General features: G+C 40.3%; 1 protein-coding gene across 6 annotated transcripts in view; it reads left to right on the top strand.

Moving 5' to 3' along the window:
- Vrk1 (VRK serine/threonine kinase 1) overlaps nt 1–23,580 on the top strand; it is a 75,567-nt gene that overhangs the window by 5,676 nt on the left and 46,311 nt on the right. For 3 of the 6 annotated variants that reach the window (XM_042692733.1, XM_042692734.1, XM_042692735.1), the window contains exon 2: nt 22,183–22,347. In XM_042692733.1, the coding sequence (XP_042548667.1) occupies nt 22,188–22,347 (160 nt within the window). In that variant the 5' untranslated portion in view covers nt 22,183–22,187. Of the gene's footprint in view, nt 1–1,038; nt 1,296–22,182; nt 22,348–23,580 lie in introns of those variants that run through there. The other 3 variants (XM_042692732.1, XM_042692736.1, XM_042692731.1) reach the window with 2 other exon arrangements.

Genomic DNA, 23,580 nt, shown 5'->3' with positions numbered 1-23,580 from the left:
TTTGAGTTTGCCAAACTTCTCCAGGAGCAACAGAAACAAGGGGCTTTTTACTGGGGGAAATCCCCCATGTTCGTATAGGGAAGACTCACTTGTGGAGAGGGCACATTCGTGGCATGCTCAGTTTGAGGTCCTAATTACAGTGTTCAAAAAATACGCCACCCAGGAACAGCTCCGAGCAGAGAATTTAGTTTTATCATGAGCAAAATTGATTCCACATCATTAAAAAGTGACTTGAGTCTGTGATTTTGGTTGGTTTCTTGTACATTTCTCTAGTGAGCTTGAGATGAAACCAGAAGAAAAAACACAGCTGAAGTCAGTGAGACAGTCTTACAGAGGGTCAGCCCCCATCTGCCAAAAGTGTAAGAGCTATCCCTAAAACTGGCTCACACCTATAATTGTAGCTACTCAAGAGGCTGAGATCTGAGGAACACAGTTTGAAGTGAGTGTGGGCAGGAAAGTCTGTGAGATTTATCTCCAGTTAACCACCAAAAAGCTGGAAGGGGGTTGTGGCTCAAGTGGTAAAGTGCTACCCTGGAGCAAGGAATCCTCAGGGACAGTGCCCAGACCCTGTCCAGCACACATGCAAAAAAGTTGGCTGTGTGTGTAATGGTTCGTTACATTCTGAGGATGACTTTAGAATGGGAACAGAGCAGTGTCTGGTTGGGTTAGGGCTGAGTTTCTTTGGTAATGGAGCAGTCTTATGTCCTGATTGTGCTGATGGGTACAGTGTGTGTATGTGGGACAGAAGGTGGAGTACATGCATACTCTCTCTCTCTCTCTCTCTTTCTCAAAACTGACATTGTGCCGGGCGCCGGTGGCTCACGCCTGCAATGCTAGCTACTCAGGAGGCTGAGATCTGAGGATTGAGGTTGCAGTTCAAGGCCAGTTTGGGCAGGAAAGTCCATGAGACTCTTCTCTTCAATAAATCAATAGAAAACCGGAAGTGGCAGTGTGGCTCAAGTGGTAGAGTGCTTGCCTTGAGCTGAAAAGCTCAGGGACAGCACCCAGGCCCAGAGTTCAAGCCCCACAACTGACAAAAACAAAACAAAAACAAAAACAAAAAACCCTGTCATTGTCCATTTCCTAGTTATAATAGTTGTACTACGCTTGCCCAGTGTATGGCTGTATAACATTTTATGTAATCATTCACCCCTTGAAGGACATGGGGGTTGTTTCTAGTTTTTGGTGATTACAAACAAAGCTGCTCTGAGTATTTATTTTCAGGTTTTTGTGTGAATGTATGTTTCTATTTCTTCTAGGATAAATGCCTAGGAGTGTAACTGTTGGGTTGTGTGGTAAGTATATGTTTAACTTAGGAAACTGCCAAACTTCCAGTGTAGCGACATTTTACAGTCCCATCATCACTCTATGAGAGATCCAGTTTCTCTGTGTTGCCACCATTTGGTACTGGTTTTATTTTTGTGGGTAGAGGTCACTTTAATGTGTACCTTCCTAATAGCTAATTTTTCCATGTACTTATTGACATTGTGTCTTCTTCGATGACTTGTCTGCTCAAATCTCTTGCCCATTTTGTCAATGAATTGTTTGTTTTCTTATTGCTGAGTTTGGAGCTTAAAAAAAATATGTTCTGGATAGTCCTTTGCCAACTATATGATTTGTTAGTACATTCACTCAGTCTCTGGCTTGTCTTTTCATTCGTACAGTGTGGTTCACCGCACAAACATCTGATAAAGCCTGGGTTGTCAGCTTATGGATGTGCTTTGAAGGCATGCACATCTTAGAATTCAATGCCCAGTCCTTTGTCAGGAAGATGGCCTTATGTTTTCTAGTATTATGTCTTACATTTATATCTGTAATCTCTTGGGAGTTGATTTTTACATAAGATGTGAGGCTTAGATATTGATTATTTTTCTTCTCCCTTTGTCTGTGAACGTCCAATTATTCCAAAACCATCTGTTGAAAATACTATTCTTTTTCCGTATAATGGCTTTTTACACCTTTACCAAAATATTGTTTGGCCATTTACTGTAAACAGTGCCACAGGAAGAAATAAATGAACAGTTAAGTAAATGTTAATACAAGGCATGATGTAGTTTGAGTTTGGGACAAGAGGGAAAACATTTTAGAGAATAACATGAGCAAAGTCATGTCCTAGGCAAGTAAGAACTGGATGTTTTGGGAAATCATGTGAGCAAAGGGGATGTGGAACTTAAGGCTATTTAATTTAAGACTGTTGAAATTGCTGGTTTTGAGCAGGAAACAAATGGTATTTAAGAGAAGTTGTTTTAGGTGTATACAGGGCAGTAAGAGGTGGGTAGGAAGGGTGGGATGCAACCATAACCCTTGATCTATCACTTTGTATTTCACAGGTCTGCCAGAAAGTGATGTCATTTCACAATGTTCTAAGTTGAATGTGTGTGTTCAGCTTCCTGTCACTGGCATGCTGTCTGAGATGATCAACCTGTAAGGGGAGAAGTTTATTTTGGCTCCGGTTACTGGGGTTTCAGTCCGTGGTTAGTTGGCACTGTGGTAAGGGAGAATCTCATGCTGAGAGTTACGATGGGGAAGCTGTTCATCTCATGGCATCTAGGAAGCAGAGAGACAGGAATGGAGTTCCCTACACCCTTCAAGGGTAGGGCACACCAGAAGCCTAACTTGCTTTTATCAGGTCTCACCTCCTAAAGGCTTTACCAGGAGTGCCCCAGGCTTTTGAGGGTCCCTTTACCAAACCGTAGCAGTGGGTATGGTACATTTCAGACTTTGTCACTCTTCAGGTATAGATACTGAGAATTCTGTCGGACTTTCAAACTCCTTCAGAGTAATGCTACTTTCAGCAAGCTGCTCTTGTGGAAGAAAGTGTAGTTTTTTTTGCCCATTGTTAATATGGATGGTATAGATATATATTTTTTTCTTTTTTTTTTTTTTAAATCAAGCCTGGAAAATGTCTTAGAGTTGAACAATGAAAGTGACTAAAAAAAACAGAACAAAAACCAAAGAGTTGATAAACTGGTCCAGTGAGGAAAAGTTAGCAGACTCATTGATCATAGTAAACAGGGTATTCTTTGTATACCCAGGGTATTCTTTGCACCCATACTTAGGAACTGTGCAGAGGATAGAGGACCTGCTTCTCTGTAAAACAACTGACAGTGAATGGCTCAAATTGCAGTGTTAGGGTTTTAGTCTTGGGAAAGAATTTCCAGATAGCAGTCATTCATGCCAGTAATCCAAGAGATTTTTAAGGGCAGAGTTTAGGAACATTTTGTCTATAGTCAGGGGTATGATAGGTAACTGCCGTACAGATCTGCCCTTGGAACTTATTGTTTTTGGATTTGGACACACTTTCTTCCTTTTTCTTTTTTTCTTTTGAGTTTGAACTCAGGGACTGGGCACTGTCCCTGAGCTCTTTTGCTCAAGGCTAGAGCTCTACCATTTTGAGTCACAGCTCCACTTCCAGTATTTGAGTGGTAAATTGGAGATAAAAGAATCTCATGGGGAAGTGGTGCTGTGGCTCAAGTGGTAGAGCGCTAGCCTTGAGCTGAAGAGCTGAGGGACAGCTCCCAGGCCCAGAGTTCAAGCCCCACGACCGACCAAAAAAAAAAAAAAGAATCTCACGGGGACTTTTCTGCCTGTGCTGGCTTTGAACCATGATCCTCAGATCTCAGCTTCCTGAGTAGATAGGATTATAGGTGTGAACTACCAGCACCCAGTTTAAAATATAATTGTTTTCTCATTACCCATTTCAGTTTTTGATTTTTCTATACAAATTAATTTTTAACCCATTTCGCATGAGAGTCTCATTTATTTTCTGCATTTAAAAGACAGCATTTAAAATGGATATATATGGAGTTCATTGGATGTAGAATGCACTTCTGCTGTTTATAAAATAACCAGCTAGCTGGTAATCCTAGCTAGCTACTCAGGAGACTGAGATCTGAAGATTGAGTTACAAAGCCAGCTGGGCAGGAGAAGTCAAAGACTCTTGTCTCCAATTAACCACCAGAAAATCAGAAGTGGTGCTGTGGCTCAGTGATAGAGCACTAGCCTTTAACAAAAGAGCTCAGGGACAGTGCCCAGGCCCAGAGTTCAACCCCCACAACTGGCCAAAAACAAAACAAAACAAAAAAACTCAGCTAATAAGAACCTACACACTGTGAGGTGAACTGCTAGAAATCAGTGCATTTTTACACTTACTTGGGACCATGGAAAACACAGCATCCCATTTAAAAACATCAGAGGTGACTTGTTGAGCAGGGGATTGTATGATGATACGCAGAAGTTGAGGACTGGCCGTGTGAAAGCTCCACTGTGATGACTCACTTGTTCTCAAAATACTTTCTGTTTGATTTAACTCCTTAGTTTGATTCTTTGCCACTAGTGAAGGTTTGTTTTTCCCCCCTGACTAAACGTGGGGATGGATCAAGCCTGTAATGCACTTGTGATTGCAGCCCTTCAGTCTTAGCACAGAGGAATTTTTTTTTCCTACAGAAGAGCGGGCTCTTACAGTGCTATGCAAGCTGCCCACTTAAAACTATCATTGCTTGGCACCTATGCCCTAGTGACAGTTTGACCAACATGTGAGCAGGCACACTGCCATCGTGACAGATGGGTGTGAGTAGAGGCAGCCAAGAAACCATGTATCTGCATCTAGTGTATTTGTTAAGGGCAGGATTCCCAGTCAGGGACGTTCAAACGTCTGTCCATCTTGAGCTTTCACTCCTGTGGTATAAGGGATGTCATCATTAATCCCAGCTCTGACTGAGATTCCATGGGTATATAAGGGCTTCTTGGCACTTACAGAAGTAGGCAATTGGGGACAATCAGGATAATTGTTCTCCCCTTCATCACAGTACTACTTCAAATAATCCTTTCCTCTTTCTTCTAGCCAACTAGATTTGTAAGGAATATAACCCAGTTTATGCTTTGTCCTGACACATCTGAATTGTGTGTTTCTTTATGTGTCTTCTAGAGCTTGAAAGCTTTGCTAGTCATTTAATATTTATCCTTTGTACAGAGAAATATAATTGGAGTCAAGTAGATCTGAGTTCAAATATTGACTGCTGTACAACCCTAGGGCAGCCTAATTTAGCATCAGATCACTTCCTGTTATACAGGATTGTTGTGAGAACTAAATATGGATTATGCATATTAATCACTTATATAAGATCTGGCCCACAGTAAATGTTAATGTAAGTGTCATCATTACTTTGATATCACATTAGCACACCTGAAGGTAGTTTTTCTATTGAGAGCGATTTGAAACAGTATATATATATATTTTTAGCTCCTTTCAGTTTTTTTTTTTTGGGGGGGGGTGTCCGGTTGTGGGGCCTAAACTCTGGGCCTAGGCACTGTACCTCAGCTCTTCAGCTCAAGGCTAGTGCTCTACCACTTGAGCCACAGCACCACTTCCGGCTTTTTTCTTTTTGCTTATGTGGTGTTGAGGAATCGAACCCAGGGCCTCATGCATGCAAGGCAAGCGCTCTACCACAGAACCACCTTCCCAGCCCTCCTTTCAGTTCTTGAAAGTCACTTAGTGGACCTTATGCAGGTGTTTTATGGAAAATAATGGTAGGGTATTCCAATGATGGGAAACTCACTATGTCTAGGGCTGTTAGAAAGCTCTTTCTTTTTAAAGAATTTTTTTTAATTGTTAGCATAAAGGTGTGCGTGGCTTACAGTTACATAAGTCAGGTAAAGAACATTTTTTTTTTTTTTTTGGACAGTGTTCCCCTTCCCTTGCTCTGTTTTTCCCTCCCATCCCCATCCACAAAGTGTATAGTTCATTTTCAACATAGTGTCTAGAGAATACCACTGCTGCATTTGTTCACCCCTTGTCCCTCTATTTCTGTGTCTCTTACCCTTCCAAAGACAGATAAGTGAATACACAAGACAAAAAAATTTCCTGGCGTTCATTTTGATAAATATTATTTTATATGATCAGATATACATAGGCCTTGCACCTTTGTGTTCCTCTCCTAAAACTCCTCCTTTGGTCTCACTGTGTGTGAATGCCTAGAGTCCCGTAAGAACTTTCTTATTGTGAGTGGAAATCTACTTTGTTACTCTTTTACTCTGTCGTTTGGAGTCCTATAGAACAAGCCAACTTCATTTTCTACAAAGCATCCTTCCAGATATGTAAAACCAGTATCAAGTATTGTCAGCCCTTTTGAGTGGAAACATCTCCAGTTCATTAACTATTCCTCATATGCCATAGTTCCATGTCAGGTCATCAGGTCATCAGGTGGCTTTTCTCTTGAAATTTCCATTTTTTTCTTTATATTATTTTTATCGATATACTTCTTTACATTAAAGGATCAGAGGAAAAAAAAGCAATGCAAAAAAGAATGGTAAGGTTGCTTAAGTGGTAGAGTGTCTCCCTAGGAAGAATGAGGCTCTGAGTTCAAATTCCAGTACTTCAAAAATGAAAAAAGAAGAGAAAGAGAGAGAGAGAGAGAAAGGCAAATTCTTGTGTGAAAAGCATTGAAATTTCCATTTTTAAACTGTAGTTTAAAAATCATGGCTTGATAAGTAAAAAATAGACACATTGCTTGTGGACATAGCACCCTTCTGTTAGTGTACTGAAGAATCTTGCCTTTTTATTAATAATGGCTACTTTCTATTGATCACATCATGCTAGAGGTGAATAAAACTCTTGTCATTTTTTTCATGTTGTTGCTCTGCAATAATTTTGGGTAGCAGTCATGGATAGAACTTGCATTTTACCATGCTAGATTTCTTGTTACTGGCTAGCTTCAAGATAGCTTGTTATTGGCTAACTTTTTAAGATACGCTGGAAACCTTATTCTCGGTCAAATTGCAAGTTACTAGTTTAAAAGAACAAAAGTGGTGATTCCATCAGCTGAGATCGGAAATACAGAACGAAAAAGATGTGTGCAGAGTGCGAGGAGGATTGAAGATGAAAGCCTGCAGAGCACCCAGGTTTGAGATGTGGCAGGGCAGAAATATGGGACGTCAAGAAGGTGGTGTAGCCACGTGGGTATAAAGGAAACAATTGTAAGCCGCAAAGATGGTCCAGAACTGTGATAGGTGTTTGACTGCAAAGTGAGCAAGGCATGGTGACTGCTTTCTGCTTTGGTTTTTATTTGACCCATGATTGAATCAGTGGCAGTCCTTAGTTGTGTGCCTGAAGACTTGGAGGCATCCTTTATTTCTCCCCGTGCACTTGGATCTATTTGGTTACCAAATTAGATCTATTGACTTAATCAATGGTACTGAGGTTTGAACTCAGGACCTTGTACTTGGAGGGCTGGTGTGGTAACCGCTGAGCTATACCTTCAGCCCTGTTTCTACTGGTTAATTTTAGAATTGGTTCTTTCTTTCTGCTGAGGCTTGTGCCTGAACTGCTGTAGACTTCTTACTGTTGCTGGGATCACAGGCATGAATCACTGTGTCCAGCTTTTTTGCATGAAAATGGAGTCTCTTGGACTTTTCTGTCCCAGCTGGCCTGGCACCATGCTTGATTCTTCCAGTCTCAGCCTCTGACTCGGCTTGGGATGACAGGTGCATACCACTGAGCCCAGATATGAGTTGAAAAAGAGTTTTGTGAACTTTCTACATAAGTTGGCCTCAAGCTTTGATCCTCCCATTAGGCTCCTAAGTAGCTAAGATTAAAGGCATGAGCCATGGACACTCATCTAGCAGGTTTTCTTTTTAAGTGTAACAGAAATGTGCACAAATGTTACCTAGCTCAGTGATTTTTTTTTTTTTTTAAGCATAGTAGTACCTACCAGGCAGATGTAGATGCTTTTCTAGCACTCCAGAAACTCTGTTAATTACTCCCACTGAAAGTAGCCACTGTTATGAGTTCTGGAACTGAACTTGCATGTACATGGGTAATGTCCTGTCTATCTTTCTTCCAGTCTCCTATTCATCATTGTGTATGAGGTTTCCCTATGTTGTTGCATGACTTTTGTTTTTAAGTAACTGGTTCTAGCTACCCATTACTGGAAAATGCACTAGTTTTGGCCATTAAATATGGCTTCACACACTGGTTCAAAGTCAGTAATGCAAAATAACATGCATTTTATCATGACTTTGAATTCTCTGGGTTGGGAATTTGGTGGGGATGGCTTCTCATTGTAATAGCAAATCTACAGTGGTTGGGCTTTAAAGTGGAAGGCCAGAATCATCTACAACTGTTGGTTGGTGCAGCCTAGCCTCTATGTGGGGTCATGAGGCCTTGGCTTTTCACAACATGCTTCAGAAGTCACGCATTACATCTACCCTTCTCTGTTGGTTGGAATAGACACTAGCCTGCCTGGATGCACAGGAAGGGATAATAGACCCTTCATCCTCACGGAAGCCCTTTCTTTTCACCTGGCACAAATTATATACCAACATCGATCCATTTTATTATAGGTACATTTGGAAATAGTGTATACTTTGGGGTAATTATGAATACTGCTGTAATTTTGTTTATATCTTTTGGTGCACATATGTTTTAGTTGGGAGTATATCTAAGGATAGAACACATGCCCAAATGTATGGGAGGAACTCAAACCCTCTTTTACTAGAAAGCAAGAGAAAAATCTCCAAGACTGTTGTGAACCTTTTTTTTGCGGTCGTGGGGCTTGAACTCTGGGCTTGGGCGCTATCCCTCCGGTCTTCAGCTCAAGGAGAGGGTGATGCTGCTTGCGCTACAGTGCCACTTCCGGTTTTCTAGTGGTTTATTGGAGATAAGAATCTCATGGACTTTCCTGCCCGGGCTGGTTTTGAACTGTGATCCTCAGACCTCAGCCTCCTGAATAGCTAGGATTACAGGCGTGAGCCACCTGGCTGTTGGGAACCTTTTGAAAGGACACAGTGGCTAGTTCAAACAGGCTTCTGTGAACTAGCATGAAAGAAAGGAGTGGCCCTGACATTGAGAAATTAGCTTGCATTAGTCTAAACTTTTAAAAAAATCTTGTCTAAGGCTTTATTCTCAAGGAATATTAAACTCTTCTTGTCCAACTACAGGTGTGTTTCTGGTAGTTTTTGGCTGAGGCAGGATTAGGATAATCTGAGCAGCAGTTAAACAAAAATAGGAAACAAGTGACCTGACATATAAGGTCACAATTAGCAAAATTCAAAATGTTAGCCGGGTGCCGGTGGCTCACACCTGTAAGCCTAGCTACTCAGGAGGCTGAAATCTGAGGATTGCGGTTCAAAGCCAGCCCGGGCAGGAAAGTCCGTGAGACTCTTATCTCCAATAAACCTCTAGAAAACCGGAAGTGGCGCTATGGCTCAAGCGGTAGAGTGCTCACCTTGAGCTGAAGAGAAGAGCACAAGGACAGAGCCCAAGCCCAGAGTTCAAGCCCCATGACCGACACACACACACACACACACACACACACACACAACACACACAAATGTGAGGAATTTTTCTGGACAGATGTGAAGAGGAAGAGAAAATAATAGGGAGATGACACTCCTAAAGAGATCTGAAAACACACCAGCCAGATGCAGGGACTAGTCTTTGGTCGTGAGTATAAGTCAACGTGTAAAAGGACACTGAGACAGCTGGGGAGATTTGAACACTTACTCTAGAGAGTATGAAGGAGGTATTGTTAATTTTTTCAGGAGTGATATAAAAGTATTGACAGGAAATGATAAGACATATGAGATTTGCTTAAGATAATTGTAGCAGGGACTGGTGGAATGGGACAGGGGGACAAGCTGGCCAGGTATTGATAGGTGTTGGCACAGGTTGATATGCATGCCAGTGTTCACTATGTCATTTTGCTGCTTGTTTGTATTGAAGATTCCTATAATTAGAAGCTGTTCTTAAAAGCACGTGTTCCTTTTTCTGTGAATTTGTCCCTATTTTTTTCCCAGTTGTTTGGTTGAACTGTCCTTTTTTTTTTCTTAATGCTTTGAAAGGATTGTAAGTATAAAAATTAGCCTTTTTTTCCCTTACAATATTTTTTATTTATCTTTTGAGTTCATGGTGCTTTTTTTTCCCTTAATCTATGGACTAATTTCCATTTTTATTTTGTTTTCTCTTTATTCCTCCTTTGTTCCCTTCCCCCCTCCCTCTTTTTCGCTCTTCCTTCTTTTTATTCTCTTCCCTCTCTTCCTCCTTTTTCCTCACTCCCGCCTTTCCTCTTTCTTTTTCTTTTCTTCTCTTTGTTTCCTTTTTTGTGGATCCGAGGGCTTGAACTCAGGGCCTGGGTGTAGTCCCTGAGCTTTTGTGCTCAAGACTAGTTCTCTCCCACTTGAATCACAGCTCCACTTCTAACTTTTTGGTGGTTAATTGGAGATAAGAGTCTCCAGACTTTCAGGGTTGGCTTTGAACCACAATGCTCAGATCTTTGTAATCCTGTGTAGCTAGGATTACAGGTATGAGCTACTAACAACACCTAGCTACCAGTTTTCTTTATAATTTAAATGTTTTGTGTGTTGTTAGAAAAAGGTTTTCTCTGAGATTCTGAAAAGTTGTTTTTATGCACATTTTATTGACTATAGTTTGGTGTTGATATACTTTCATTATTTGATCATCCTACTGTTTTCAACATACTTAGGAATATTCTCTAGAGCTTTGCCCCAGGAACATATCTGGAAAAATGTCCAGTATGTTGATAGATTAAATAGTGAGCATGCAGAACATGAACAAAGTTTGGTGGACAGTCTGGGAAATTATTTGCAAAAATAATAATATAGCTCAGTTTCTTATTTCAGAGATGTTTCAGTGTTGCTCGACATAATTCTTGTCTTGATGTGTGGCAGGATCCCGAGTCCCCTCCCTTGAAAGCCAGCTTCTTCAGCTGGCTTTCCTCGGTGGCCTCTGTTGCACAGGCAGAGCAGTAAGTACAGTGCATTTGGTGTCTAGTAACTCCAGCACCTTCTTCACCATTAGAACATGTGGATGGGTCGTCTTCCCACTGCATTAGGTCAGAAAGAATCTTGAGTCCTCGGAGATGCCAGGGTCCTCTGTGCAGGAAAGGGTGACTTTGAGGTGGCTAGGGCTCGTGTGTACATTCTGTAATGTGCTCTGTTATGTGCCCTGTTATGTGCCCCTTGTAGAACTTTAGACATCATTTAAGGAAAACACAAGTTGAGGAAGTATCTGCCATATCAAACATTTTTCTCTTCCAGAAATTTTATGGTCTAATGATAATTACTTTTCTAATATACATGAAAAAACTGTGACTAGGAAAAAGACTTCTTGTCTGAAGATACCCACCTTCTTTTTCAGTTTGAAGCGTGAGTCTTCACCTAGTTCTTTCCAGCTTAGGTGTGAAAACATGACTAGTGTGACAATTGCTGCTAAAGATTATGTCACAGTTTGAGTTTAGCCTAATGTTTTTTTTTTAAGGAATAAATCTATGAATTTATAGGCTCATTATCTCTGTATTCTCAGGGTTTTTGTTGTGTTGTATTTTGCTACTTCCTTAGTTAATGTTATAAAAAGAACCATCTAGCTATGAATACTTGTACTTTTATTGATTTACATGCTCCTCTGAGTGAAACCAGGGGCTGGTTAGGAGGCCTTAACAGGAACCTAGAGACTTTGGTTTAACTTCCTGGTGCCTCAAATTTTTGTGTTAAATGTATTAGTGAGATCTATCTATCTATCTATCTATCTATCTATCTATCTATCTATCTATCCATCCATCTATCTTTACTGAATATTCTTGTAGTTCTCTCTCAGTGGTAGGATTTATAGGGACAAATCAAGAACATATATGAAAGCTCTTACTGGGAATTGGCTATGTAAATTCAGAATTTTGTGTTTTACTTTTCAGATGATTTCTTAGTGTTAATCAAATGCATTAATCAACTTCATATTATCTAGCTCATTTTGGGGGCGCTTGTCTTTAGATGCATGGCTTTGAGATTGTTCTTGGTATAATTTAGAAAAGAGGCAATTGTTGACCAATTATATAATTTAATTTTGTTCTTTTACCGTAGTTTGGCAGGAAGCCATTTACACCAAAATATGTAATTTCTTTTTTATCCCAAGTAAATTTGAAATACAAATGAGTTATTTTAGCCTAGGAGTATGATAGGATAGGGAAAAAAGCTTTGTTTTTGACTTTTCCTGAGTCATCCATTCAGTAATTTATAGTTTTTGCTCTAGTTCTGAGATGAACTAGAAGGAGCTTTTATTAAAATCTTCCAGTAGAGTAGATAACAGAGTGGTCACACCGAAAGTGACTTAGTGGAGAAAGGAAGTTGAGTCAGAATGTCTGGCCCAGTAGACCAGCTTATGCACCCTACCCTTGTATATAGTTCAGTTCTAGAATGTACAGGACTTAGGGTGGTTGTGGACTGGGACCTTTGTTTTTCTGAAATGCTGCTGTGCTTGTGGTGGCTCCAGGATGGACAGTTCCTGACTTAGATAACAGCAGTGATATAATCCACTTTATAATTGTGCTCTGAATGCCCTAGAAGTCATTGTAATGGAGAGAGGGGAGTTTTCAGGCTCTTGATAATGTAGAGACCTGTCCCCAGGGAAGTAGTACTTTATTTCTCTTGGGTCTGATAGGCTTTGATTTTATAATGTGTAAAACTGTTCACTGTCTTTCATAAATAGTTTGTCTAAGGATTCAGAAATATTCTTTACCTGAAAGGCTTTGTTGTGCTCTTTGTTTGAAGAATGGAATATTATTAAATCATAACTGTGGCGTGAAGGTGGTCTTGAGTGGAGCTGGCTACAGCTTCTTGAGGCCCAAGGTTCCATTTTATCATCTTTGAATTTCCATTTGCTTGCTGTTTCTTGCACATACTTTTGGAGGAATTATGTCTTTGGAGTAAATGGTTCAAGTGTTGAATTTCCTGGTGAACTGATTTGCTATAAAGAGAGCTTAGCAAATCTAGAGTAAGAGATGATTAGCATGCTTCCTAGACCATCTGTCACTAATACCAATTGTTTCTGCTTGGCACTGTAGGCTTGTTTTTTGAGGGGAAAGGCAGCTTGTCTACAGTTAAAACAGCTCTCTGAAGTTATTCTGTACCCCTCTGTGAGTGGCTAAAAGTCAGTGCAGTTATTTCTCAGTGACTTTCTTATTCAGTAAGCATGAATACAGTCATTTCTTATTCCAATAGCAGTGCCATTGTAACAGGGGTTTCTGGCTTGCTCTCTTAAAATGCAGGTGAGAGCAGGGCACATCCCCTTCCAGCAATTTCCCTTCTTATCCAGACTTAAGGTCCATCAGTGGTCCAAGTGTGGCCATTCTTTTCACCTCAGTATCCTGGTGTGTGGCCCCAGTGCCTGTTTTCCCTTGGCTACTTTTCTGGATGCATGGCCACTTTGCTGTTTGTAGAGCTAGCCTGGCACATTCCTACCTGTGCACCTGAGCATTTGTTCTTGTCTCAATGAGTGATGCTTTTTCTTCAGAGCATCTGCATGGCTAGCTCCTTTCATTGTCTCTGCCTAAATGTTACTTTTCTTGTGCGATTTAGGAAGCCATGTTTTAAATTCCACTCTGTTTACTCCTTCAACTTCTACATTTGCTCCCCCTCCTTAGCTCATTTTACCCCTTAGACATATAACGTCTTAATTTAAAATGTGTGTGTGTGTGTTTGTTTGTGTGTTTGTGTGTGTGTTTTCTGAGTGAAATATAAACTCCAGGAGGACGTTTTGTTTCTTTAGCTTGGTGCTTTATCCTTGTGTTCTAGAACAGTTTGTTTCACAGTATGCTGTCCATATATACTTGTTGATCAATAGAACCTATGGTCTCATGCATGCGAGGCAAGCACTCTACCACTGAGCCACCTTCTCAGCCCCTCAATGCTGTTTTTTTTTAATTGAAAACAAAAGTTTAAAAGTGTTTGTTTTTTGTCAAACACTTGTAAATAATTCATTCCACCAGTGCTACTCAATTCCTGATACTGAAGTTGAAGGAGAATAGGGCCTCTTCCTATTCTCTATTTTTCAGGAATGGAATTTGATCCATTGTAATTCTATTCCTAACTTGAAGTGGCTTTTGTGACAAAGACATCGTAGAAGAGTCATTTTGAATTTTGGACTCAAGATTATGTAGTTCATTTTATAGTTGAATATATTTTGAGCACATGTTGGGTTATCAGTAAATATTTGTAGTGTAAACCATATCGTATTTCACAGTAAATTTATTATTGTGGTGCCTGGTAGGATTTTGTAATTAGCATTTTGGAAAATAGCACTGTAGTGCTTTCTCAGTGTGTGGAGGGAGTGAAGTGATTGTGGTCACCAAAGGCCGATTTGTATTATTTTGATTCAACTAACTTCCATCTCTGTTATAGCTATTGTATCTAGAAACTTCGCTTTGTTTTGCATTGTGATAAAAAATGATGTTGACCATGTACCTTGTTTATGTTTTCAGTTCAGTAGTGTTAAGTGGGCTCACATCATTATGAAGCACGTGTTTAGAAGATTGAAACCATGCCATTGAATAGTCTACCTTTTTGCCCTTCCTCCAGCCCCTGACAACCATCTATGTGTTTTCAGTTTCTGTGAGTTTGGCTTATTTAGATTCCATGCATGAGTGGAATCACACTGTGTCTGCTATGCGCTGGTGGCTCAAGCTTGTATTCCTAGCTAGGCAAGAGGCTGAGATCTAAGGATTGTGGTTCAAAGCTAGCCTGGGCAGGAAAGTCGTGAGACTCATATCCAATTAACTTCTTCCAAAAGTCAGAAGTGGAGTGTGGTCCAAGTGGTAAATCGCCAATCTTGAGTGAAAAAGATAAGCAAGAATGTGAGGCCCTAAGTTCAAGTCTCAGTATTGGTATGTGTGCATATGCACATGTGTGCGCATGTGCACGCGCACACACACACATACATACACAATATTAGCTGGGTTTTGTATTGTGGGGGCCATTGATGATCTTAGCAAGAAATGTGGTGGTGGATCTCAAGGGAGGAGCCAGATGCAGTGAGTAGAATTATGTGCGGAGGGAGGTAGAGTAAAATACATCTTTTTTTTTTGGGAGGGGGGGGTCAGTTGTGGGGCTTGAACTCAGGGCAAGCTAGAACTCAGGGTGCCATCCCTTAGCTCTTTTGCTCAAAGCTAGCATTCTACCACTTTGAGCCACTGTGCCTCTCCTAGTTTTTGAATGGTTAATTGGAGATCTCACTGGGACTTTTCTGCCCAGGCTGGCTTTGAACTGTGATCATCAAATCTCTAGGATTACAGGTATGAGCCACTATGCTCAGCTAACATTTTTCTTTTAATGAAGAACTTTGAGCAAACGTAAAAGCTGATGGGAAGGACACCACGAGAGATTGGTAGTGTAAGTCTTCAGGTGGTGGGTGGAGAGTGATGTGAAAGTGATGGACTTGCTGTTTGGTAACTTCCTTGGTGTAAGAGAAAGAGAAAGAAAGCTACTGTTCCATGCTAAGCTGGGTTTTCAGTGAGTTTACATGGGTATTTATTTTTTTGAAAAATCTGTTTTCTCTTAAAACTAGTATTAGGCATCTGTTGAGAAAGGAAAGGGAATTGCAGTTTTGAGGAAAAATAATCCTGGTCCACCATTGTCCATATGGGGAGTGTGTCTGCTGAGCTTTTAATAAGAGTGGCAGTGGGTGATGTTGGACATCAGGTACTTGGATTTACAAACAAGACAGACAAAAACCAAACCAAAACAATCATTTTACTGTGTAGTTTTAGGAAATACTGAGTACCTAAAAAGTATAGTGTATTGTAAATAAGGCCATTCTTACATCCAAGGTGTTTATAAAATTAGGTGCAGTGAGAGATGGAAACCATACTTGAGAGGAGCTTTCTGACTGTTAGATAGCTGTTTGGTATGGGAGAGATTTCCATAAGCATATGTAAGGGAACGTACTAAAGAGATCGATGGTCAGTAGCCACCTTGTCCTCAGTTCTCCTTGAGTTAGCTGTGTTTCTGTGCAGTATGAGGCATATCAGAGAAGTTATGACTTTAGAAAACTATATAACCTCCTTACAAAGGAGCTTACATGCATGCCTGTTTTAGGATAGTTTCTGAGCAGTTATCAACCAGTATGTAATAAGTGGTTTCTGGCATTGTCATTTCCCAGTATGAGTGTGATGAATTCATTGAGCTCATTAAGTGTACATGTCATTGTTGTGATTCATTCAAGCTTTTTGTCTTTTCTTTAGCAGAAAATTAAAAAAAATTCCAAATTTGAATCCAGGACTTGAAAAAATGCCAGTTGTCTAAATACAGTACCATAGTGTGATAAATATAGCTATTGAAAAATTTAAAAATCTATTCACAAAACTTTATTTTAATATTCATAGCAGAACTTTTTTGGAATGTTATCTGAAAAACAAGACCATTTTATCATCAGAGCTGACTATTAATTAGGGTATTGTTTCAGATATAAAAGTTGATCTGCCACTGAAATTCTATTTGAATATGTATAGACCCAAGCTTGCTTTGTGTATTTAATAACTTTAGTACCATAATTACTCTTGTTTACAATTAAATTTTGGTGAATATGCTAATACAGATTATAGTAGTGAGTAATTCCAGCAAAGGGCAGTATTGATCTGCATCTTGATGTACTTTTCAGTTCCATCTGCATTTCATTTAGTATCACAGGGAAAAGAAGTGATCAGGTTATGTAGTGGGTTATGTGATGATCAGTGATCTTTGTGTTTGAAACTTCTCTGGTGAATTGGCTACTGGAGTATATTTGAGCCACCTGGGCCAAAGTTATATGCAGGAAGATTTTATTTGGTTACATGTTGTACTCTTCAGTGTATTCTTTAATAGAAACCCTTGTGCAGGGATTGGTGGCATTATTAGAAGAAACCTATAATATACTAAAGCAATTGTTAATTCAAATTAGTATTTTAAGTTCTTTAGAACACTCACTAGCTTATTAAGTCAAATACTTGTGGTTATGTTACTGTTGGAGCCATGGACTTCTGGTTTTGAATAGTTCTCCTTTTCAGAAACTGCCTGAAAAGCAACAAGATTGAGAAACAGTTTCAAATTCTGGAAAAGTAGATTTCTTATAACCCTTACCCAGAAAACAAGTTGCCTCCAGTGCAGATGTATCCTGAGTATCATGCTATCATGCTGAAAGTTAAAATACTCAGGTATTGACACTTCTCAAAGTTGGCAAAATGATGTTCTCCCAAGTTCACCTCCTGAGGGCCACACCAGTAGCCTTAGTTTAGGAAAATGGGAGTGAAATGAGAGTAAAGGGTCTTAGGTGTCATGAAGAAGTTTTATATGTTGTGGGGCAAGTGTGTATGGTATGTAAACAAATTCATGCATGGTTATAATACTGGCATGTAATTACTAGTTTATTGCTTCTCAGCTCTGAACTTAACCTTTCTTTGCTTTGTTATACTTGAACTAAGCCTTGTAAACCTTGTACTTTTTTGCCTTTCTAGAATAATGTTAGGTTCTGTCAGTAGAAGGTGAGGAATAAATATATCATTGAGGAAGTAACTTCTCCTGCCATTATCGTGTCTTTTTCTTTTTTAATATATTTGTTGTTGTTTTTTTTTAATCTCAGGGTTTGACTGCAGTCAAACTGCTGGCTATACCGTACTCACTCTCTTGTGAGTTTCATCAGCATTGTAAAAGGCAGATTCTTCAACCAATATTGCAGTGGGCAGATAGCAGTGGTCCTGCTCCACCGGCCTAGACTCCAAGGAACTTATTGGCGTCCAGTGGACTGTCACCACAGCTTGTCCAGCAAAGTGTTCCTCTTTTGGTACTCTCCCTCAGCCTCAAAGATAGCGGCTGCACCTAATATTTGCTAGTCTCATATTCCTTAAAGTTGTCTTTTACCCCTTTGAGTCGTTGATCACTTAGAAATTAATTTTTATAATTCTCCTCTTTAAAGTCTTTGTATATATATATTTTTTGTAACCCAAATGAATCTTGTTCAACACAGGGCTTGTGTGATTTACTGTGTTAATTTTACATAAAATAGAAGGAAATAAATCATAAGCAGACAACTTGGTTTTAACAAAGTGAATGCTCAGTTTAAGTATCACCAGGATGGGGATGTGGAATACTGCCTGATTCCCAGGGCCATGCCTGTTGGCACCTGCACCTTCTTCCAGCTCTCGGCATTTCTGCCCCAGATGCTGGCTGCATTTGACTTTATCACCATTGATCAGTTCTGATCCCTTTGGGGAATGTTAATTATAGGAGCAGTAATGTTTTTAGTGTTTAAATATGACACAGAAAAATGTTTAAACACTTAATGATTGCATTTTTCTCTCATGAAAGTGATGCTTATGGTGGGTGTTTTCTTTCTCATCTCTTGCCAGGACTTTGCAGCACAACTCATCTGCTTTCCCAAGTCACTTACAGCCGTGTGGTAGTAACCACTTTCCTGTGGTTTAGAGTTGCCTGCTTTTGTTCTGTTTAGATGTATTTAAGGATTTTTTGTTTCTCCTGAGATAAGTGTTTGACTGTGTAACCTAGGCTAGCCTTGAACTCCTGGTCTCCTGTATCAGCCTTCTGAGTGCTTGGATTGCAGGCATGTACCACTGTGTCTGGTTAACAGTACAGCTTGCTTGCTTGCTTTTCTTCTCTCTCTCCCACCCCTTCTTTTTTCCTTCCTTCCTTTCTCTCTTTCTCTTTCTCTCTTTTTCTCTGTCTCCTTCCTTCTCTTCTCTTTTCCTTTTCTTTTTTTTCCTCTCTCTTTTTTCTTTCTTTCTTGTGCTGGTACTGGGGTTTGATCTCAGGACCTGGGAGCTATCCCTGAATTTTTTATTTATTTTTGCTGAAGACTAGCACTCTACCACTTGAGCTACAGCTCCATTTCTGGCTTTTTGGTGGCTAATTGGAGATAAGGAGTCTCATAGACTGTCTTGCCCAGGCTGGCTTCAAACCCTGATCTTCAGATCTCAGCCTCTTGAGTAGACATTAGTACCCAGCTGAATACAGGATTTTTTTTTGGGTCTGGTCATGGGGCCTGAACTCTGGGCCTGGGCGCTGTCCCTCAGCTCTTCAGCTCAAGGCTAGTGCTCTACCACTTGAGCCACAGCACCACTTCCACCTTTTTTTTCCTTTTTGCTTATTTGGTGCTGAGGAATCGAACCTAGGGCCTCAGGCATGCAAGGCAAGTATTCTACCACTGAGCCACCTTCCCAGCCCCTGAATACAGGATTTTTAACTGGACCAATCCTTTCTCCCTCCTATCATCCATATTTGAATTGTGATTTTTGAGGACACAGGAGATAAATAGAATAAGAATGTCAGCTGATGATGGCAGTCCTTCCTTGCCCACACAGAATCATTCTGAGATAACCAGGAACAGACAGATAAATCCTGTATATACTGTGCACAGGCACCAATAATGAGGTCTAATCCATAAACTAGGCATCATAAGAGATACTGATATAAAACAGTTACAACAGTGTACTGTGGTAAGTTATGTTGATGTGTTACTTCTGTCTCAAAGTGTCTTCCTGTACTGTACTTTCTTTCTTGTGTTGATAAGAGGTGGTAAGTGCTTCCCTAGTGAGAGGAAGTGGGGCCAGTCACTAGGTATGGTGGCATTGTTAGGCTGCTATTGAATTTCTTCCTTGAACACAAGCATTGTGATTTGACATTCAGTCTGGTAGCCAAGATGGCTGCTGTCACCAGTGGGTGGGTAGCTTATATAGCATGTATGTATGTATGACTAGGATGGAGCTGAGTGAAACAACTCAAGATTTCATCATGTTGTCCACAGTGGCTTTCAGTTTTAAATTTATGATTTATTTCTAGAATTTCCCACTAAGTGTTTTGGGGCCTCGTTTGATTTTGGCTAACTAAAGATCATGACTTGCATTATTGCCATTATTTGCATTATTCCATACTTATGCACATAGTACCCAAGTTAGCACAGCATGTACCGCCGCAGTCTGAGTCCTGGAAGTTGCTGTTGGGACAGATGTTCTCCCAGTTTTTTGTTTTTTTTTTGTTGGTCATGGGGCTTGAACTCTGTGCCTGAGTGCTGTCCCTCAGCTCTTCAGCTCGAGGCTAGTGCTCTGCCACTTGAGCTACAGTACCACTTCCGGTTTTCTGGTGGTTTATTGGAGATAAGAGTTTCACAGACTTTCCTGCCCGGGCTGGCTTTGAACCTCGGTCCTCAGATCTCAGCCTCCTGAGTAGCTAGGATTACAGGCGTGAGCCACCGGCGCCCAGCTCTCCCAGTTTTTATAGTTGTTCTGTGTTCATATTGCCAGAACAAGGGCTTTATGAATACTCTCCTTTGTAACTCTTTTCCAGTCTCAGGTCTACAAGCAAGTGTGTGTGTTTGCTTTGCAGGGGCACTGATGCCTCCTTGGTATCCCTGCTTGTTCTCTAGTAGGGTCTTATTCTTTCTACGTCCACAATACATAACTTGAGTTTTGTTATATGGAGATTGCCTTTTCTTATTCTTTGTTTGCTTTTGGAATATGGTTATCTTTTTGACTCTCTCCTTTTTATTTTGGTGGTGGTTGGGTTTGAACTCAGGTCCTTGGGCTTTCCAGGCAGATGCTTTACTACTTGAGCCATGTCCCCAGCCCTTTTCTTGCTTTAATTTTTCAGATAGTGTCTCTTGTTTTTGTCTCTGGAGGGCTCCAAATTGAGGTCCTGATTAGCTATGTCTCCAAGTGTGCAAACATTCAAGCTCAGCTTTGTTGAGATAGGGTCTTGCTAACTTTTTTTTTTTTATGCTAAGGCTGGCATCAAACTTTGATTTTTCCCAGTCTTTGCCTCTGTGTAGCTGGGATTTTGAGAGATGGTCTTGCTCTGGTAGCCCATGGCAGCCAGGAGCTCATGATTATCCCGCTGTAGACTCTAGGCTGGGATTACAGACTTGTACCACCATACCTGGCTTCTTTTTTCTTAAATTTGCAATGACTTTTCATTTAAAGGTTTTTGTGCATATCACTTCTTATTTATTTATTTGTACTGGGGCTCCAACCCAAGCATTAAGTATAGCACGCTAAATGAACATGTGCTCTTGCCACTAAGCCACAATCTAAATCCTTTTTGCTGTTTTTGATTATTTTCTATCACTTAATTTATGAGTTTTTATATATTCTGATTCTTTTTTATCTTTATATGTGAAGTTTTGCCTTATTTTTAAATATATACAACTTAACTTTTCAGAGGACATGTTTCTCTGAAGGCACTTCCCTCCCCCTTCCCCCATAGTAATCTTCTGATAGTTTGTGGAGTGAGGCTGTGGTTACTTTCAGTTCCTGTGATTCACACGCAACTGTTATCCAGTATGTAGGCTTATTTTTAGATGGCATTGTTCAGGTTGACTTCATATCATTGCCTGTTATTCGCTCTTCATTTGGTTTTGTGTTGTGTTCCAAAATCTGGAGGTTAACTCACAGATTCACTTCCATTTGTGTTGTCCTTAGGATCCTCACTTTGGGTGCTATCCCTCACAGGTTGCGTTAGACTAAGGTTTTGACCCCTGTTTAAAGTCACACAACACATGCATGTGTGTACTCACGCTACTCCTTTGCAGAGTAGAGTGAATTGACCTGAGGGTACTTGAAGCTTAGAAGTGACTTGAAGTAACTTGATCAGGATTTCCCAGCAAACCAGTAACATATTTGGGATATGTTTTTTGATTCTAGTCCAGGCTTTTTTTTTCTTTTTGCCCCTAGTAAGCATTGCTTTTCCAGAATTAGTTATGGTATACTTAAGCTTGTGAGAAAGTGGGTTGAGATGCATCTCTTGTTGAATTCATAGTGGGAAACGAGCATAGGAATACTCATTAGGAATGTCACCAGCTCTGCCTTTTCTGTGGATCTGAACAGTCACAGGTTCTTATCATTCCTGGAAGGTAACGTCCATGCATGTGTGGATGGTAATGTAATCTTCACACAGACCTGGGACTGACAGGGTGCTGCTCTCCTGCCCTTAATGCCTTGTCCTCTCTTCATTCCTCTGAGTGTGTCTGCAGGCTTTGTACCGTGTACTGAGCATTAGAGGGCTGAACTTGGTGAGGGCCTCGCTGCAGCACTGAGGAGTGTGTGCTCATGCACACACTTTGCTCCTGACCTCACACAATTTTTTTTTTTTTAATAGTCCTTCAGCCATAGATGATATGCCACTGGAACTTAAAACTAAATAATATCTGGAAAGCAATTGCCGAAATTGTCTTACTTTTGCAAAACCAAGAGATAATCAAATAAACTTGAGCCATTATAAATCAGAATTGGCTAGTACCCCTCACGTAAGTTTTGGGATAAGTAGGAATTTGAACACACACATTAGTTTTACTTAAGGAAATTGGTTGGAAGACTTACGGGATGATAACTTCGAGTATTGCTTTGTTTTGTATTATAGTGAAAATGCCTCGTGCAAAAGCAGCTCAGGCTGGAAGACAGGGCCCTGCGAAGAGACGCCTTGCAGAACAGTTTGCAGCTGGGGAGATAGTGACGGACATGTCAAAAAAGGAGTGGAAACTGGGACTGCCTGTTGGCCAAGGCGGCTTTGGCTGTATATATCTTGGTGAGTTCCTGACTGCTCCTGTCATTATCATTATCACTCCAAAGGCTTTCATGCTTTCTTAGCAAGAATGATTCCTCCTTTGTTAGCTGTTTTGTTTCTCATGACCTACAGTCACCTAATGTATATGGTTGCATAAAAATTCATCTGACATGGAGGAGTAGAGAAGTGTTCATTTAATTATAATAGAGAAAGATTGAATTACATGTAATATTGTCACTGCTGAGTACTACAGCTATAGATTTTTAATGTATTTATAACCTTAATGTCTTTTGAGATGCAGTAGAAGATGCGCACATCTTTTCTTCTCTACTTCCACCCAATTAGAATACACTTCGTCTGTTTTTGACTACTTTAATAGATCTTCTATAGATGTAGATTTCCTTTTTCTATGCTGGATTTAGGAGAATGCATTCTAGGCCAGCCAAATGCACCATTCATTAGCATACTTACCTCGAAATTTTTGGAGACCCGTGTAGAGCCGTGAAATCAGAAAGCTAACTAAATTGTTGATTTTAAAAGTACTTTGCCTGATTGCTTCTTAAAGCTGCCTGCTTCTCCCAGAGAATCAGCGCCTGCTTCTCTAAGAGTCAGTGAGGATGCAGTGCAATTGGCATTTACTTTCCTTCTAACTTCTCTAGTTTCTGTTCTTATTCCACTTCTCATCTCGATTTAATTAGTAAACTGTTCAGTTTCTCTCGTGGAAGTTTATATAGCATTTTATTTTTAGCACTGAGTGGAGCTTTTTTTGTTCAGGGAGTAATCTTAACTCAGAAGACTAAGACTGTAGTATAGATTAGTGCTACCTGGCAGTTTGTTAGACCCGCACATTCCTGGATCCCATCTCAAACCTGGACTTCCAAAACTTACCAGTGGCACTCACCTGCTCTTCTGGCTATATAGGAGGTAGAGATCGGGAGGATTGAGGTTCCATGACAGCAGAGGCAAAAAGTTCAGGAGGTTCTCATCACAACAGAAAAGGCTAGGTGTGATGGCATATACCTGTCATGCCAGCTTTGGTGGGAAACATGAATAGGATCTTGTCCCGGTGAGTCCTGGCACAGAATGAGACCCTGTCTAAAAAGTTACCAGAGAAAAGGGTTGGAAGCATGGCTGAAGTGGTAGAGTGTGCCTGCCTAGCAAACACAAAGTCCTGAGTTCAAACCTAGTACTGACTGATCAAAACAAATGGATGCCTTAGGAAGAGGCCCACCAGTGTGATTGACAAAGCCCTTC

Source organism: Dipodomys spectabilis, unplaced genomic scaffold, assembly GCF_019054845.1.
Source record: "Dipodomys spectabilis isolate Male_0828 unplaced genomic scaffold, ASM1905484v1 ptg000157l, whole genome shotgun sequence".
In the NCBI taxonomy this organism is placed as follows: domain Eukaryota; kingdom Metazoa; phylum Chordata; class Mammalia; order Rodentia; family Heteromyidae; genus Dipodomys; species Dipodomys spectabilis.
This window is presented reverse-complemented; position numbering and strand designations above follow the sequence as displayed.